The 19,941-nt window shown below is 39.0% G+C and overlaps 1 protein-coding gene across 6 annotated transcripts in view; it reads right to left on the reverse strand.

The window, feature by feature from the left end:
- The window catches only part of syt1a (synaptotagmin Ia), a 218,432-nt gene that overhangs the window by 54,710 nt on the left and 143,781 nt on the right, over positions 1-19,941 (reverse strand). For 4 of the 6 annotated variants that reach the window (XM_004548430.5, XM_076875466.1, XM_024805715.2 and 1 more), the window contains one exon: positions 12,589-12,792. In XM_004548430.5, the coding sequence (XP_004548487.1) occupies positions 12,589-12,763 (175 nt within the window). In that variant the 5' untranslated portion in view covers positions 12,764-12,792. Of the gene's footprint in view, positions 1-12,588; positions 12,793-17,736; positions 17,826-19,941 lie in introns of all 6 variants that reach the window. The other 2 variants (XM_076875464.1, XM_076875465.1) reach the window with 1 other exon arrangement.

The following is a 19,941-nucleotide window of genomic DNA, read 5'->3' on the forward strand; positions in this document are numbered from 1 at the left end:
TCATGGAAAACCATTGTAGTCAGTCTACAAATAAAGACAATTAAAGGTTAATGGACTGATTTGTAAATAATTTTTTTCTATGCTGCCTGTGCATTCAAGGCACAGGATCTTCTTTAATGTTGTGTTGCAATAATGCTAGTCCTATCAGAGCCATGGCTACAAAAAGTACATGTACGTTTTGAAAGTGACACAAAAGCACATCAAACTAAAGAAGTTGTTCAAAATAAAAAAAATAAAAAACAAAACAAAACAACGAGAAAAAACAGGGGAGAGAAACAAAGGCAGACAAATAACAAATCAGTATTTGAAAAGCACTTTTCACAGATGTGTAGTTTCAAACCACTGCACAATCAAAATAAAAATGAGCAGTAATCACAACAAAACAATATAAAATTAAAATGCAGTCAATAGCAATACAAAACTATCATCACAAATCTCAACAAAAGCTTCGTTAAAAAGAAACAGTAATGTAAAATATATTTTTGATGAGAGTCAAAGCTAAGAAAAGAATCAAATATTACACCAAGATTATGAATGCTTTATATAACAGATGAACAGAAGGAAGCAAACCTTTAGCTGATATTTGGATCTAGTTCAGGAGGAGCTATAATCGTCACCTCAGTCTTGTTGGAATTTAACGCAAGATAATTATTGGAGAGACTGTTAATAATTTGGGATAAACAGTCATCTAGGTTGGACAGATGGTGAGGTCTAAAAAATGATGCATAAAAATGATAAGAAATGTTATTAAAAGATCAAGTGCTACCAAGTGAAGGAAGAATGTAGAAAGAAAATAATACAGGACCTAGGACTAAACCTTGCAGAACCCCACAGGTTATGGAAGTAGGGTCCATAGACTATGGGCTATTTGTATGTATGAGGAACTGTAAGGAGGCAAAGTATAGGCTGAAACCATTAGGCCGAAGTACACACTCTAGTCAGTGCTTGTGATTACACCAGAAGTGCTCCACATCACCTAAAAATATGCAATATTTTTAGAGTCCACATCAAGGTCCACAGAGCAGATGAGAATGATGGGAAGTTATATTACGTTAAATCAGTTAAATTACGGAGCATCCAGTCAATTTCCAAAATAATATTGTGAAGACTAAACTAAAGGGGGGAACAAAACCTCATCAGAGATACGTTAAAATCCAGTAATGTTACTAATCCAGTGGATTCTCCATTGAGAAACAAAGCACCCAATGTCATACAAAAAATTAATTAGCAAAATAAAATAGGAAGTGACTAGAGACTGATATGAGACTGGAAGACAGAAATACAAGGAAGGAGACACAGTGGTGCACAGAAGACAAAGAAAAAACATCAGAAACACAGGAACAGAAACTATAGACACTGACCATGAAAGTTTGAGAATATTTAAAAAATTATTAAGAATTATTATTTATTACAACTTGTTTTGTTTTTTAAATTATAGATGCCATTTATAGATGCCTCACATTTCCTTTGCTGTAGTAAAGATAAAGATGCTATGATGTCTCTGTTCTGACTCATTCTATAATTAAAAGGGCTTCTGTTGAATTCGTCTCTTTGCTCCTTGGAAATACAAAGCACTTTACATTAGAGAGAGAAGCTTCACAAATGGACAGAGCTGGAGCGATAGATTTAAAAGGGTGGGGTGTGTATGCAAGTTTTATATTGCATCTGTGTTATAGCCACACTAATCCAATAAGACAGGACCCTGTTGGTCAATTAACCTTGGTATTATATCTTGTTATGCCTACGAGTCCATGCCCTTTTCCCCGCTGTGGCTCGTTTAAGGAAACAATACATCTGCAGCAGGGAGCATCATCCAGCGTTCTGCAACAATGACTACCTATGCAATAGGTGGAAGCTGATTAAAATGAACCCTGCACTCAGAGTACCTTTACATGCGATTTAATTTAAAATCAGCAAGTCTACATCTTTGTAATTTGGTCAAATTAGGAAATGCTTTTCTTTCCTGCCTTTTATTCAGTTTTCTACAAGAAAATTCTGATCCACTAACATAAAACAAGCATTGATGGGTGCCAGACTATCATTGTTTACTCTTCAGAATTATTTGATGACTCTAGATGTCTTTGGCTTTCCTTATTTCTGCCAAACCCCAGAACAAGCTGAACCCCACCAGTTGGCAGGATTGGTCCCTCAGGTATCTTATGAAACTATTTTTGAAGGCTGTCATATTATCAGCACATATCCTGATATCAAAGATATAGCATTTGCCAGCACACACAATAACAAGATAAGCCGAGGCATGTCTGAGAGTGAGAGTTGCATATCAGCTTACATAATGAAACAGGAGCTACTTTGCTAAACAGGTAAGAAAACAGCTGAAACAACAAACCTGTTTCACCATTTGAGGGAAGAACAGATGAAATCAGGAACAATCAGAACAAGAGGGAAGACATGCTAGCTGCTTTTGATGTGATGAAGGTGGTGATGAATCACATTTTCTTTAACATCCAATGGATTGCAGGGTGCATGTGCCCTGTTTTCCTGGTGAACACCTGGCACCAGGATGCACTATGGGAAGACGTCAAGCCAGCAGAGGCGGTATGGCACTTTGGGCAATATTTTTCTGGGAAACCTTGGGTCCTTCCATCCACATGGATGTTACTTTGATGTGTACCACCTACCTAAGCCATTTCACAGACCACGGACACCCTTTCATGGAAAGGTTATTATTAAGGAGTTTGAGGTGTTGACTTGGGCACCAAAGATCTCAATCCAATCAAGCATCTGTGGGATGAGCTGGACAAACACGTTTGGTCTATGGAGGCCTCACCTCACAACTTACAGGACTTAACGCATCTGTTGCTAACATCTTGATGCTAGGTACCACAGCACAACTTCAAATGTCTAGTGGAGCCTTTACGGGTCAGGACTGCTTTGGCAGCAAAAGAAAGACCAACACAATATTAGGCAGGTGGTCTTGATGTGACACCTGATCAGTTCAGATTTTGTTAGGATTCAGTAACTTTGAGAACATGTCCAATGCTATTAATTCAGCATTATATTCTCATCAAAATGGCATTGGAGCTGTGGTTACTGAATGCTACTAAAATAAAAAAAATCACCATTTGAGTGAGGGTTTGTGAATGTTTAATTGCCTTTCATAGCAACAAAGCTTCAGCACAGAGACTCATAAAATACATTTGAGCTCTAAATGTCGCCCTCATCACTACCTTGATCTCTCGGGGTAATGATCCAGAAACTTTCTCAGATATGTGCATATGTGAGAATACAGAGGATCTGTTTCCCAGAGAGCTGATGTTCTCAGAGAAAGAGGCTGCTGGTGGTTGAGCACTGATCAGGCTGTGGTTGGACCAGCCCTGATGGGCAAACTTTTGTAAAGCGAGGGCAGAGAGTAGGCAGCGAGGATTGTTGCCAGAGCAGTAGGGAGGCAGAGATGAATAGCTCCGCTGATCCACCACCGTAATCCCCTTTAATAAACTCTGCTGTCTGTTGAATGTGAGCTGCCACGGAGTCAAAGAAGTTGAGACAGTTTAAAACATTTTCTTTAGCCTCCTATCAGATTACAGCATGATGTATTTCAGTCTTGTAGTCTTTTAGCTGCAGCCATGAGCTTTATGACACTTTTCTCTATTAGGCTCAAACATAGAGACAAAGTTGTGCTATCACAGAAGGCTTTTAGTCAAAGAGTCAGCTCAAGAGAGTGCACAAGCTCTTCAGTTCAACACAGTTGTATTTACAGAGCGCCTATTTACAGCATCAGTCACCTTAAGTTACTTTTTACTGAAAAATAAAGACACTAAAATATTATATTATTCTTATGGTAACCAGGGAAATGTTAAATAAGACATCTTGATTTTTTGTACCTGCTAACAATGTAAGTGTTTTTTAGATGAAATTAAGACTGTCTAAAAGGAGAATAAAAGAAAAGAAAAAATATGATCTTTATTATTAATTTTCCTGAAATGTCAGTCGCTTGTCTGTGTTATTTGGACTAATAGCTTGGTGGAGCCAGCAGCCATGGATCAAACAGCCTCTGTGTTCAGAGGTTAATTGTTATCAGGAAGTAGAGGCTTGGGTGTTTAGAAAACCTACAAAGAAATTCAATGCACTGGGTTCCTTGGAGGCAGCTGCTGTGTTCAATCAGAAGTCGGAGTGTGGTTTAATGTGTGTTTGGACGTGTGTGCTCATATTTATGAGGATGTGAAGGCTTGATCATTTGGAAAAACTGTAGCTCAGATGGGTATTTTTGCAAAAGGACTGGGGAAAGAAAGGAAAGCTTTGCAATCTATGAGTTATTTGCACTGGAGGAAGTTAAACTACAGCAAAGCTACTCAACGGATTCTAGTTTTCTTAAAGCTACTCAAAGTACCTTCATTTGGCAATACACGTGTTCTGGTTAATACTGCTGCACTGCACCTAGACATATAAGATTTAAACTGAGGAGGTTAGTAAAATTAAATTACTGTGTGGTAGCTTTGACTCATTGGTCTGACCATGCTGATTACATGCCTCCAAAATGGCTAAAACAATTTTCTCTTTCCAGAAAATGCCCTGCATGTTCCCATTTTGTCCTGATTGATGTTGTGAGCTGATTGCTCTGTCACATCTGGAGTACTGCCCAATTATTTGATCATGTGCTGCTGAAAACATCTACAAAAAACATCATCTTGTGTAGCACAAGCAGCCAGGGTAGTTCTAATGGATGCTAGTGTTTTGAATATGCATAAACAGCAATTCTGGGTTACTGCGAATGATAAGTAATGGGAAGTCCTCTGCTGTTCATGAGCACTGTTTAGGTGAAAGTTACACTTGGCCTTTGGAAACAGTTCAGCCATGAACAATAATAATAATATCAAAATCTAATAATAGAATCCTAATAACTAAACATGTAAATCCCTTCTTAAGTTGGCAGTCCATTTAACCCTGTAATACCAAGTGTATCATATTTAAAACGCGAGTTTTTTCCCCCCAGATTTCTACATCATCACTGTGATTTTTTAAAATCGTTAACGTCTCATACGACATGTCAGTGCTGCTTCTGTCCAGCATTGCTGTGTGTGTTTCAATGCCCCCACCATCCACCGGTAAGCTCCAGGGAAATACTTAGTTACCACCAGTGAGGCCCCTTCTGAAGAAGAGCAATTTGGATTGTAATGATTTTAATAACTACAGACCTGTATCCAACTTACCATTTTTAAGTAAAGTCTTAGAAAAACTTGTTTTTACTCAGATTACTGATTTTCTCAATGATAGACAGATCCTGGAGATATTCCAGTCTGGATTTAGGGTGAACCACAGCACAGAGACGGCTCTCCTAAAGGTTTTAAATGATCTTAGATGTAACTGGGACTCCCAAAAGCTCTCAGTCCTGGTGCTACTGGATCTAAGCGCAGCCTTTGATACAGTAGACCATGCTATTCTTTTAAACAGACTGAAACACATGGTGGGCCTCTCTGGTGCTGTACACAACTGGTTCACTTCCTATCTCTCTGACAGATCTTTTATGGTGAGTATGGATACATGCTCCTCTAAGATCCATAAAATGACATGTGGTGTGCCTCAAGGGTCGGTTCTAGGCCCTGTACTTTTTAATTTGTATATGCTCCCTCTCGGCGGTGTCATCAGGAGGCATGGAGTGAACTTCCACAGTTACGCTGATGACACGCAGCTGTACATCTCCGTGTCTCCTGATGACACCAGACAAATGGATGCCCTCTTTAACTGTATCTTGGATATAAGATCTTGGATGGCAGAAAACTTTTTACAACTTAACCAGGACAAAACTGAAGTTTTAATTGTCGGTCCTGAGGCTCAGAGAGAGAAACTCTTGTCTAAATTAGAGGCATTTTCACTATGTCCTTCGCTACAAGTGAAAAACCTGGGTGTTATTTTTGACTCTGAGCTTGGTTTTATCCCACATATTAAACATGTAACTAAAATTGGATTTTATCATCTAAAAAATATAGCCAGAGTCCGCCCTATTCTCTCTCGGGCCAACACGGAGATGCTGATGCATGCTTTTATTACCAGTCGCATTGATTACTGTAATGCCCTGCTCTCTGGTCTTCCTAAGAAGAATATTTCAACTTTACAACTCTTGCAAAACTCGGCAGCTCGTGTGCTGACGAAGACCAGAGGGCGGGCCCACATTACACCGGTTTTAGAATCGCTGCACTGGCTCCCCGTGTGTTTCAGGATCGATTTTAAAGTTCTTTTATTGGTTTTTAAATGTCTTAATGGTCTTGGGCCTTCCTATCTCTCAGATCTGCTTTTACCATACGAACCCTCGCGGACCCTGAGGTCCTCTGGTACTGGCCTTTTGATTGTCCCTAAAGTCAGGACACATACTCACGGAGAGGCAGCGTTTCAGTGGTATGGTCCTCGTCTGTGGAACAGCCTGCCGGAGGAGCTCAGGGCCGCAGAGAACGTACATGTTTTCAAGAACAGGCTCAAGACCCACCTTTTTAATTTAGCTTTTACTTAGCGTTTATTTATTTTATGCTTATTTATTCTATCCTGTTATTCTATTATTAATTTAGGATTTACCTAATATTTGTTTGATTTTATTCTTATTCATTTTTTAATCTTCTTATTCTATTTATATTTATATTGTATCCTGTTCTTATTTATTTTATCATTTTACCCTATATATATTGTATTGCGTCATATCTCCAGTGTTTCCTCGGAGGGCGCTCTCTGCACCGGGGCTGTTATTGACCGTGGCTGCTGGGTCTCTGGGGTCCTCTCAGCCTGGCTGGGGGGCTCCTTTGCCTCCCTCCTGCTGTGTGCCCAGCCTGGAGGCTGCGGTCTGTGACCGGCTCCCGGTGCAGACGGCTCCCTGTTATAGTGTTTCCTCACTTGGCTCATGCGAGCCCAGCCCAATTTTTACTCTTTAAGTGTGCGCGTGTGTGTATGTGTGTGTGGGTGGGGGGATATATGTGTATTGAGAGTGTGGGGAGTGAGTTGGAGGGTGGGGTGGGCTGCTTTTAACTATGTAAAGCACTTTGTGCTACATTTTCTCTGTATGAAAAGTGCTTTATAAATAAAGATTGATTGATTGATTGATTGACCAGTGTTGGTCAAGTTACTTGAAAAAAGTAATCAGTATTTAATTACTGATTACTTCCCCTAAAAAGTAATCCTGTTACTTTACGGATTACTTATTTTCAAAAGTAATTAATTACTTAGTTACTTAGTTACTTTTTAAAAACACGATTTACAACCTGAATAGGTGATAAAGTGATAGATCTTTCAGCCCAATTCTACTTTTTCTGCATAATCCGTCATACAAAATATAATCAAATGAAAAAGTCTCTTTTTTTAAACTTGTTTTATTAGTTTTAATCTTTTAACTTTATGTATCAAGCAAAAATTTAATTATATGCAACATTCTCTGACTTGAATAAATTAGTTTAACATTTAAACCTTTTTTCTGCACATTCCAGCACATAAAATAATTTTTTGTGTGTGTTTACACTCACTCTTTCAAATAGATGCAAGTGAAACACAGCAGAAAATAAATAAAGTCAAAGACTCAGTGGTCCTGTTGCTCTATTTTCACCTGTAAAGCAGGAGTTGGGTAGGCGGAGGTTTAACCTGGTGCAGGTGTGCCGCAGCAGTCAGTTGAAGAATCCACGAGTTTCTCTGTGAATTTCCCATTACGTCGTAGCGCACTCGGTGCTTGCTTGGAAGTTAAGGGGTTTTTTTCGCTGTAAAAAGACGTTTTCTTCCTACGCACAACGGACACCTATGTTTTTGTCAAGTAAGGTCAGTACTTCCACGCTTCCACGCACTCGATATATTATCCATTGTTGATCTGCACACAGCTGTTGTCAGGAACATCACACTCGCTTACGTCATTGTCATGAGACATTCTCGCAAAAAGAAATCACGGTTTTAGTAACGCAGTAACGCAGCGTTCCTACGGGAAAGTAACGGTAATCTAATTACCGTTTTTGCAATAGTAATCCCTTACTTTACTCGTTACTTGAAAAAAGTAATCGGATTACAGTAACGCGTTACTGCCCATGTCTGGTTACCACTTCTCAATTTATATGTCAGATATTTGCAGGAATGATATGTTTAAAGCCCAGAGACACAACTCTGTATTCTGCTGCTATAATAAATCAACATCTGTCTGAACTGTGCAACTCTGCAAAAACCAGCAATTTGTTAACAAATGGTAGAATTTAATGTACAAATACATTAAATTCTACCATTATTAAGAAAAAGCACATACCAACTTTTTCAAATGTTTGTTAAAAAAGAGCAATAATCAATATTTAAAACTAATTGACATTTTAAACATTCAGTTTACCTCCACTAGTTCCAATTTTCTGATGCATTAATATACCAAAATATGTTTCACAAGTGTATTTCCAAGATTTTTAAGCCTGTCCTCAACATAAGAATCTCCCTCTGGGCTATCACGGTCAGTTTTAACACCCTCACATTCATGTGTGTTCTTAGATTTGTGTCTGACGTCTTTAGAACAGAGAGTGTATTTACCCTAGGCCTGGATTGCTCACGAGTAACAACATTATTTTTGAACGACTCAGCGTCATGTATTTACTCAAGTAATGCCATGGCGGAGGTTTATCCAGGATAACGCTGTCACTGTGTGAGCACTAAGCAACACCCAACTTTTGGGCCTTAACACAAAGGCCAATTGTGTGGTGGTGGCGGCCTGACGAATGGGTACACTTGCACATCAGTCTGGATGAAAGGGAAAGGGGGCGGGCTTGTCAATAGGAGTTGAAAAAGGCATTGATAAACAATACATATGTCTTCTTCATTTATTGAATTTAAGTGTAAAATGAACAGCTAATAATAAAAAAAGATGAAAAAGTGTTTAAGCTACTTGATTCTAAAAAATATACCAGCAGCAGGTAAAGTTTAATCAGATGTTTGCCACTCTACTTTATTATTCATTTGTCATGGTATTTAGTATGTTTATCCAGGAAAAATAAAGGTTGTGGCAGGATTTGAATCTTTTCTTGGTTTTACATTTTATTTTATTGCTTCTTCTTCTTCTGATCAAACAAAACAACCAATCTGAAGACAGACTACTGAGTTAGCAGATTAATTGAGTAATAATAAATACACTGAAACAATATTATCTTAAAACATGCTGTAAATATCTTAAATTGCTTAAATTCATAAACATTTACAAAGATTTTGCTTAAAGAGATGGGCCAAGACAATATTGTTTCCACAGAGAATTCAACATGTTCGGCCAGTGAGACCATTATTACCACGTGACCACCTTTATTAAAAGCATGCAGGTCTTACACTGGGCTATAATCCCCAAAGAAGATCTTCTGAAGCCACAGCACTGAGGCTGTGCTGAGCACGCAGCAAGCCGGCTTTCTCCAGACAGTATCGATATTCCACAGAGAGAGAAAAATACCCTCACTGCTTTTGACTGGAGGTGAGAAAAAACAGCAGTAAGACCCTGATCTGATTTTGGTGAACTTTTCATTTTGCCTGAGGTAAACCAAAGTTGGTATAATTTACTTCTTCAAAGTACAAAATTTAAAAATGATATGAATACGAGTTATCTGCTCCACAACCTAATGAGACATGAGGAAGCTGTCAGGCTTCAGTTGTGTTGGAACTGCAGTGGGTTTCGGTGACAGACGTTTAAAGCCGAGCCAGGGGAGATATAAACCTCAGCCAATCGCAACACTGAATAGCGTTGATCCCAATCATTCACCCACCGCACCACAAATGTGTTTTCATTTTGCATCAGCGTCTCATTTAAGCCCACATGGAGCTAAATCCTCTGTAGTTTTAGCCATGAGAAATATTTGAATATAAATTATAGCTTTTATTATTTTTTCACACAAATATGCTGCCTTTAACAAATAAATGTTCCTCCGTAGAAGGTGACATTTTTCATGCACTATTAAATCTCTGCAATGTGGGAATATGACTACTCCCGTTTGTGTCGGTGGTGATGAAGCAGGGCTTCTCTTCCAAAGAAGAGGATATTACTTCCACGTGAGCCCGTGGATATGTCTATATATAGATTTCTTCTGAATGCAAACACGATCAGAAAATGAAACACAATGATAACTGTTTCCCTAAAACTTTATGCTCCAAAATTTTCCAGGAAAAAAAGAAAAAGAAAACACATTTAAATGTGAAAGAAGAGGTTTGGTGATAAAAGAAGAAGAGAAGGAGGTATTACGTAGAAAGAAATAGAGTTCTGAATGAATTTTCTACTGAGGCAGAAAAGCAGAAACTCTAACCGCAAATAATAAAGGCTGCTACGCATAATTTGGTGATGCATCGTGTCAAACGCTTGAATTATTGTTGCCAGATGTTTATTCCACTCTTCAAATTTGATTATGCCTTTCTCCTTTTTGGGCAATTCAGTGTTAAATGTTAAATGCTGTTGTTAGTACTTTGACTCAGAAGCGCCACAAAAACAAATGAATAAGTAAACAATCAGGCCGCCTGGTTCACTTGAAGTTGTCGTCAAGGTCATCGGTGACACTGGCTGCTTTTTGTGCGTCACCAGCAAATGCTCACTCACAACCACTGCTGAATCATTTTTTAGTCATGCTTACAGCACAGTCTTACTGAATGCACTCAGATGTTTGTATTTTAAACAATAAAAGTCATTATAGGTACTAACTGCGAAAACAGAATTTTACTTATTGTGTTTTTTTACAAAAAACGTTTTATACTATTTTATCGATACAGATTGCCGTTAGGACAATTTGTTACTTCTTATGGCATCTGACATTTCTGACAGAAATTGCGCATCGCATGTAGGAGTCAGTAATTCTAACAGTAGGAGTATTTGAGTAATCTATCCATTAAACCCAGTGCTTTAAGAAGATACATTTAGTGTCACAACACAGAACTTCGTTTTTCACTGATTGACGGTTGTTTAATTGCCCATTTAAAATCTTGTGTTATGGTTGAAAAATATTTCCAAAAAGAAAACTTTCACTGACGTTTGCAACGTCATGAGGTGCGACCATCTGCTTGATGTCCTTAATGAACATCTGCTGGAATTTCCAACAGGTGGAAGCCTGTTTACAACATTTCTTTTTTTTGTTTTGTTTTTGGACATCCTTTTATTAGTTACAACAGAACTGCTGAAATGATCTACCATGCTGTACAAAATGCAAACTAAGGTAAGGTTGTACTTGCAACCTTACACTTGTTTTAGTGGTGGGCTTTCAGGCTTTTCTAGTTAAGGTTTATTCTTACTTACAGGTAGGTGTTTTAGTGATGTCACTGGCACGTAATAGTAATCTATGAGGATGACCTCTGGAGTACCTCAGGGGTCTGTCCTTAGACCTCTTCTGTTCTGTTTGTACCTGTTAGCCCTGAAGCATGACATCCACAGTCATACTGTGAGTTTTCACTTGTATGTGGACGACAGAAAGTATCTCTTTGACAGTCCTGAACTTAATGCACTGAACGACTGAATCCAAGATTTTAAATGGTTGGTGCCACAGAATTTCCTGCAGATAAATGTGGATAAGATGACCATAATCATTATGTGGCTTGATGCATTTATCAGACTCACTACAACAGACCCGAGGTCCTCATCTTTAATGTTGGGTCAATATTTAAAAAAACAAAAGAAAACTCAGCATCATTTGTGATAACGACTTCAGCCTGAATAAGCAGGTCAATTCAGTTGCTCAATCTTGGAGACTTTGATTCATAATTTTATACGAAAGAACGTTTACCTCTTTTAAAGATATATGCATGTATATTTTGGTGAGCTTGCTGTCATCTTTCAAGTCCATCTTAAAGACATGGGGACGGTTGTGGCTCAAGAGGGTAGAGTGGGCTGTTTATCAACTGAAAGGTTGCGAGTTCGACGACTGGCTCCTCCATACTACATGTTGAAGTGTCCTTGAGGAAGATGCTTAACCCTGAGATGCCCCTGATGCGTCCATCACAGTGTGAGTCAATGAATATTAGGTTGAAAAGGGGAAAAAACACTTATATGAATATGTGTAAATTAGTGAATGAGGCTTTGAGTGTTTAACTTGAGTAAAAAAATTGCTATGCAAATACTATTTACATATTTTTACAATTAGTCCTTTTCTGTCCCCTACTTTGAGTTATTTCTATGTTATCATTTTTTTCGTGATCATTTTTATTTAAGTTAAATATATATTTGCTTTTAATAAAGTTGTTTTCCATTTTAAATTTCAAACATTCCTCACTTTAATCTCCGGTGTTCCTATAGCTCATTTTATTTAATTTTAATCTCTTTTTAATGTTGAGAAACACTGTAACTCTGATTTTGAAAGTTGCTATATAAATAAAGTTTATATTTATTATTATATGACACAAATGGCGCCTTTGCATGTCTGCAAACCCCTCATACATAATCAGAAGTTTGAGGTTTGTATTAAAATGACATCAGAAAGGTTCCAAGAAACCCCAAGAAATTTAGCAGTTATCAACAATAACACCTTATAAAAGCATCTTATAAGGGCTAAGACTGTTTTAAAATGGGTAATTCTGTATAATTAACACCAGAAACCAGAGATATATTAAATAAAATACACTTGATGCTTTAGCTCTCAAGTTGTCCCACTGCCAGATTGGAGAAAAGAAAGACACACTCACATGGAATTTTGTTCAGCTCATTCATGAACTTGTCCTTCAGCTTGGAGAAGGCTTCATCCTTCTCGCCTGTGCCCGGGCCGGCCATGTTGGTGGTGTTGGAGCCAGCCGTGGAGGAGGAGGCGGTGGTGGGCGCGGGGGCGGCCGCCGCCAGTGCTTCCCTTCGACTTTCATTCATTGTGGCGATGCTGGGCAGCCAGGCAGATGCTGGAAACGAGGAGAAAAGGAAAGAGGAAGCAGAATCAGTTAGATTTTTTTTTCTTTTGCTGCTGTGACAGATGCATGTCAGAGGCAGCGTGCACGCCTTGTCAGATGACTGAGTTGACGCAGATCGTGTGAGCAGCTGCTGGCTCAGCCTGAGTAAACATCAGCTGGGGTCCAGGATGAATTGGCCAGCAGTCTGAATTCAGAACAAAGCCACTCAGTCACTGCTTAAACCCCAGATTAACATCTCAGAGCGAAGATAAAATTATTATTTATTACTCTCACGCGGTAAAGACTGTGAATCTCAGCTCTGCTGGCTCCATCAGAAACTGTGCTTTCACAGGAAAACTGAAAATGTGCTACGACTTCAATCTTACACCAAGCTCTTTGTACACAACAGGTGTATTTACTTTACACACAGGTGTTTTGTGAACGGACAGAAGGCAGCGCTATGTCTCTAAGGTTAACTGCAGCTTTGTGTGTGTGTGCAAATCCATGTACTTGCACATGTACTGTGTAACTTCTGAACATGTTAATCATCACCTCACTCACCGCCAAAGAACAACAGCTGGCACATGTATTAATAAGACACTAAAAACTCTACGATATTATAAATACCACAATTATAACATCGAAGTGCTGAGCCTGCCACTCTTTTTGCTCGTCTAAATAACATTTAAAATGGGAGTTGTAAAAATTCAACTGCACATAATTTACAAAGACACACAACAACAATAAAACAAACATGCCTTCTATTAGAGTGAATTGTTAAATGTTGTCATTTCTATGCTTGCCAACTCTGATGAAAAAAATTCCACTGTCCTTCCCCCCAGATCCTCGAGGTTCTGGTGGGGGGCTGTAATGTTTTATTGCAGATACATCCTATCTGGAAGATCTGCTTCTTTTGATGTAAGCTTCCTGCGTTTACGACCCTTTGGTCAGCAAGAGGTCTGAGTCAGACACACACACACACACACACACACACACACACACACACACACACACACACACACACATTCTTACAGAAGTTCACACATATACATACAATGCTTTGTCTTAGAACCGAGGGGGCGTGGCTTTGTTCTGACGTGTTTTGTGTGAACTGTCTCTCAATAAAAGGTAGCAGGAGGAGGTCAGATCTGGGGGTCATTTCCGTGGTGGACACAGACGAGGCCTCCCTTGTGCAAATAATCGATCGATCGACTGTCTTGTTTTCTTCGTGACGAATAAGTTAAATTAGCGGGGCTTGTGGAAACACAGACCCAACACCTTCCTCATCATATTCTTTATGATGGTTTAGGTTTCAATCTTACTGCAAAGGATTTCACGTTCATGTTCATTACCAGTGCTGTCAAAAGCCGGGACACTGTAACCACCAAGCACTAAAGCAGAGACTTGAATTCTAGATTTCTTTTTTTTAGCCTTAATAAAAATGTTTTAACTAAGCATGCACTGATGTATCAGCTTGAATGGGAACAGCTCAGTTTTATCTATATAGCCCCAAATCAAAGCAATAGTTACCTCAAAGTACTTTATGTTGTAAGGTAAAAACCCCAACAATCAGACAACTCCCATTGATCAAGCACTTGGCGACAGTGGGAAGACAAAACTCCCTTTTAATAGAAAGAAACTTCCCGCCAAACTTCATCTTGGGGGTGAGGGGATGGGGGCAGAACAACGGACTGAGCGAGTGCAGTAGAAACATTCATTATGGGAAGTCAAGGCTGACTGCAGCACAACTAAGGGATGGCTCATGGCCACCTGATCCAAAGTCAGCTGTATGCTTTGTCAAACTTTGTTTTACTTAGGAATAATGGCTCTTCACCATACTGGTGTCATTTAGGATGAATAATAAAATGTGTAAGAAAAGTAATGAAATGTGTCTTGTTTGTTTAACATGGCTTTTTTGTCCACTTTATTTGAGTTGTACCACTAATCTGCTGAACATCTTTCTCAGACAACATCAGACTTATATATTGGTATATTTGACAAAACTGAATGGGCAGAGTTTGTGCAAAGCTGATTTAACACTACAAAAAGTAATGTTCAAAGTTGCTGTGATAAACAAATGAAATATTTCAAAAGTGTTCCTTTTGATAATCAGGATTACTGAATTTTCTGAAACAAAGGGAAAAGAAACCCGAATAAAGCAAAATAGATAAACAGAAAAAAGTGGTATCTGCCAATTAACAACCAAGAATTTCACAATTACTGGATCCCTGAATAAAAAACTGGTTTGATAGGCATAATCTCAAACAGGAATGTTCGTTTTACTACATAAGTGATTGTTAGTATGTGTGCACATCTTTGTTTTTCTGGTGATGTGTTGTATCCTGATGGGAACTATTTATTGTCTGCTCCCACAGTGCAGGTTGTAATTTGGCACTGTCGCCAAAGCACTCCATGAGGATAATGGCATACTAAAGAAAACCACTCCACAGAAAAGACTGATGGCCGTATTTTCGTTCTTTGCCACAGTCACTGCTTATTATGCTCACATTTTCCATTTACAGTGCTGTTTCATATGAGGGCACTGCACTGGTTCTGACAGACAGGCTGTTAAAGGTTTCGATGTAACTGAAAAAATTTCAGTGTAAGCATTCAGTATTGCCTTTAATGATATTCATCTCTTAAACTGAAAGAGCTGAAAACAGAACTTGGTGCCAATTCACCCTAATGCAATCTTTACAACCACGACAGAAAGAAAGCTTTAGCAAAGTGATTTCCAAGTTATTATTTTTACAAATGTATAAAATTTGGTTTATAAAGGCAGGTAGGACGTTTGCACTTCAATTAAATTACGGATGCAAAGTGTCTTCTAAGTATTTGTCATTTTCTGAGGGAGTAACTAAATGTTGCCACTTCAAGCTTCATTTGGGTGTGAGTAAGAAGAAAGGAACCTGTTTCATCACTTTGGGATTATTTAAGCAGTTGATCTGCTTCGCTATCACATCCTGATAAGAGAAACCTATTATCTACTGATTCTCTTCTTTTTCTTAACTCTGAGTGTAGTTGGAAGGGCAGGATTGATTATTTCCAACTCTGTGTTTTTGGAGTTGTCACAAGTCTGGCTTCACTGTTTTAAAATCTACTTTCCTACTGCTACTATTGAGACTGACAGTAGTGACAACCACCTTTTTTTTTGGTAATAAAGTACAGTCATCTAAACAAAATCATCCAGCCATCAAATACACCAAGTATCATTCTTGTGGAATAAATAACTTGCAGTTAAGATGCAATCTGTTGCCTGACAACTGGAACCAAGAGGCAATGAGGCTTTAAATGTGGGTGAATATTTTATCTCAGTTTGCAAACAGTGGAGCTCTCATTTCTGTCCAAAAGCTATCAAATGTACTTTTCTTTTCTTTTCTTTTAATAAAATTCTCAGTGCCGTTAGACAAGTTTTTTAACTGAAGCTGAGTCTTCATTTTGAGTGTCTCACTCTGTTCAACTGCAAGTTGAATCAAATATCTTATCGGTCAATTGTGTGGGAGAAACCCAAAGCATTTAACTTTGGGGTCCTGCAGACATCCAAACCAAGCAAGACAAGCTTTTCACACACACAATCATCCCAGGGGGTTGCAGAGAATGGCCCTAAAGAAAAAAGGGAAAAAAGAAAACATCTAGTGGGTGGCAGAAACACCATGTTCGTGGCAGAGGTCAGTAAAGAACGACCAGGCTAGTTTGAGCTGATTGAAAGGAAACGGTAGCTCACATAACCACTTGCTACAAGCATGGACCACAGGAAAAGCAACTCTGAACACACAACACAGATGAAACAGATGGCCTACCGCAGTAAGACGACACTGGGTGTCTGTCCAGTCACCTAAAAATAGGAAACTGGGGCTACAGTATGCACAGGCTCACCAAAATTAGATGTCAGGAGACGTGAAATATCCAAGCTGTTGTCTTAAATTTTGCTTTCTGCCAGAACAGGGTAAAAGGAAAGCGCAGGTTCTGATTAACATCAAAAAATTCACAAATTGATCGAGCCAGCAATCAAAGCTGCTTTAAATCCATTTGTACCAGCTGCCACAGCCCAACACTATGTCTTTCTCCTTTTGATCGTTGTGCACCATTGTCTAGCAATGACAACTCATGTCAGAAAGCTCAGATTAGTTTCTTAAACATAACATAGTTATTAGTTCATAATGCTCAAGTTGCCTCCGCAGTCACTAGATCACAATCCTTTGGGATGTTGTAGAAAAGGTTTGCAACAGGAAGACGTTTCCCACAAATCCACAGCAACCGTCAAATGCTATCATCAAATACAGAAGCAAAAGCTTGCTGAACCTAAGCCGCAAAGAAGCAAGGCAGTTCGGCGTGAGGTGTAACTAATAAAGTGAGTGTTGACTCTAAATACATTTAACCTGTCTGATGTTTCAAGAGGATAAAGACTATGTTTAAGCACTTCTATGATACATTCACATTAAACCGAATACGAAATGGCACAGACTGCGTGAAGGAGTGAACTGGAAACTGCTATTTACAGGCAGAGACAGAAGTGGTATATATATGCATGTGTATATATATATATATATATATATATATATATGGCCGGTATAAAGTAAACAAAGATTATCCTGAACTGAGATGCAAAGTGATGTTAGTCCAAGAATAAAACCGTAGAACTGGAAATGAGCACAAAAAGTCGCTCTGGATTTTATGAGAGTGGAATGCAATTTGTTTTTCTTTATTAGAAGATGTATATATCTAATACAAACCAGTCAGTTGGCAGAAATCTGACTGAAAGCAGCCAACAAGTCAACAATGACCCGAACAATGACCTCTCATTAAACCAGCATACTGCTTTCAAACGGGGTTACACAGTAGGTGTGAGAGAATAAAAAATCAGAAGGCTACGCTCCTATTTCTGACAAGAACAAAAACACATCATCAAAAATAAGAAACTGTATAAGGAATTAGTCAGAGTAAATGACTACTCACTAGCAGCTAACACACACTGCCAGACGGTCCAAATAGCACTGTTCCCCAGCTTCTGAACTCCAGTGCTGATGAGTGATTGGAGTTGGCTCCTAAGGAGAAAAGGAGGGTAGCACCTGAGTCAGGGAGAGAGAGCAGTAAGGCAGAGCCTTACACAGTATGCCTGCAAGGGCCCTAAGACTAAAATCTACTTTTATTTTAAAACCACTAAATCTGCCACTAAGGAAATGAAGCAGAGAACAATGAAAGCTCAGGCAGCGGCAAGCCCCATGGTGGCCAGCTAGTTTGGCCAGTAGCTCCGCAACCAGCTGGGACAATTAACATCAGAGCAACCGTCACTCAGCAGGCTGAGCTGATTGGTAGTAAGAACCCAATACGCCGCTGGTTCGGCACAGAGGTAGAGTCTGTGAGTGAGACGACGGGGTGTTTTAAACATTCTTGGAAAAATAAACTAGGGGAAAAAATACCTGCTGACTACTACAGTGCTTTGGGCTCACCCAGGATTACAACTGGTGGTGTTCACCAAAAGTAGCCAATGAGGGATCTTATTATGGGGCTAGCTTGCCAGAAGCATTGGGATGGGTTGCTGTTCAAAGTAAGGAGAGATATGAGGGAAAAGCAAAGAAGGTCTGCCTTTTGGGGGATAAAACAGGGCAAGTGTCACTGATTACAGGGCTCTGTCCTGAAATACAACTGTTATATAGTGAAATAACAGGGCATCTGATTGCATAAAGTATCTCTGACCAATTATATAATAGATTTTTTTTGTTTTGTTTATAATGGGGTGAGTGCTGCTGATAACAGTGGTTAGGTAGATACGCTAACAGGAGTGAGTGGCTGATAACAGAAAGGTTTTTGGCTGCTAACTGAACATCGATAATAAATGTTCTGTTGTTTATTTTAAAAAATAAACTTATATTGAGCTTGTAAGCTAACAGCCACTGTTTGTCACATCCCATCTGCAGTGATTGTTTGTCAGGGGTTTTAAATTGATAGCCTGCATGTTTGTATTGGATTTTTATACTTTAAAGTCTTCAAAATAGCTGTGGCTAGAAGTCCTGCGTACATTGCATGGGTTATTTGAAGGTTTAAACATGTAGATGTGCTTGTAAAGGAATTAACACCAAGTTAATTCCTTTACAATTCCTTCACTGAACTGTTCTTTTCATCAGTCCCTGAAGTTTGAATTGTGTGGCCTTTTCCACCAGCAGGGTCCACATCCTCAATTAAATTAAACAACCTTTATTGAAGGATAAGGGTGGATGGAGTAAGTAAAGAGGAAAGTGGGGATCAACAAACAGCGTCCAGGCTAGAAAGAACCCCAAAGAAGGCATCGGCAAGAAGCCGTGATTAGTAAGTGTTACCTTTACTTTGTTTGAGAGAGAGCGGGGCAATCTTAGGAACTGAAGTGAAGGTCACCGACGCACTGGAGGAGATCTGGGTTGGTGAGATTGTTAAAGTACTCTGAATAGTGTAAGAATCTGAAGAAGGCCAATGGGAACATGGATTTTAGTGTGTGTGTAACGATATTTGAAACGGAGAGTGAGGTAAAAAATCTCAGGCTGATCATCTTTTGTTTTCTGAGTAGATGGTTCATTAAAAAGGAAGAAATTCAGATCAAATTATTCATATTCTCGTCTGGCCCACTTGAGATCAAATTAGGTATGTGCCCATGAACTAAAATGAGTTCAACACCTCTGCTCTACATTTAAGTAATAGCTAGAGATGGTTGCTATTTATCTTCACCTCGTCTTCTTTGATAAAACAGCAGGTACTTGAATTTGCTTCAGTTGTATTTCAGAGTCATCAAGTGGATCTTTTAGGGTTTAATCTTCAAACGCGATGCTGACAACTCTGTCAACAGGTGGCATAAGAGCAATGGCTGCAAGGCTAACACACCTTTAATGGGGTCTGGTTGGTTTAATTAAGCTCAAACCCCCTTTGTTCTCAATAAATATGAATAAAAAGCACCTGTACTTTGTTAGCGCGGTGTTGCGTTCACAATCACTACATGTTTGCCAGCTGCTGGTTCCCAACATACTGCAAAAAGCATGATATCGCTGCACTCTCCAGCTCTGTTTTTAACACTTGACTAACACGTCTTTAACAGCATCTTTCTCTATCATCAGATATTTTTGAGAGGTGTCATGAGGCCAGCTGCTGCAGAAAAAAACAAAAAATAGAGTGACTAGTAAAAGATAATCTGCA

Source organism: Maylandia zebra, linkage group LG17, assembly GCF_041146795.1.
Source record: "Maylandia zebra isolate NMK-2024a linkage group LG17, Mzebra_GT3a, whole genome shotgun sequence".
In the NCBI taxonomy this organism is placed as follows: Eukaryota; Metazoa; Chordata; class Actinopteri; order Cichliformes; family Cichlidae; genus Maylandia; species Maylandia zebra.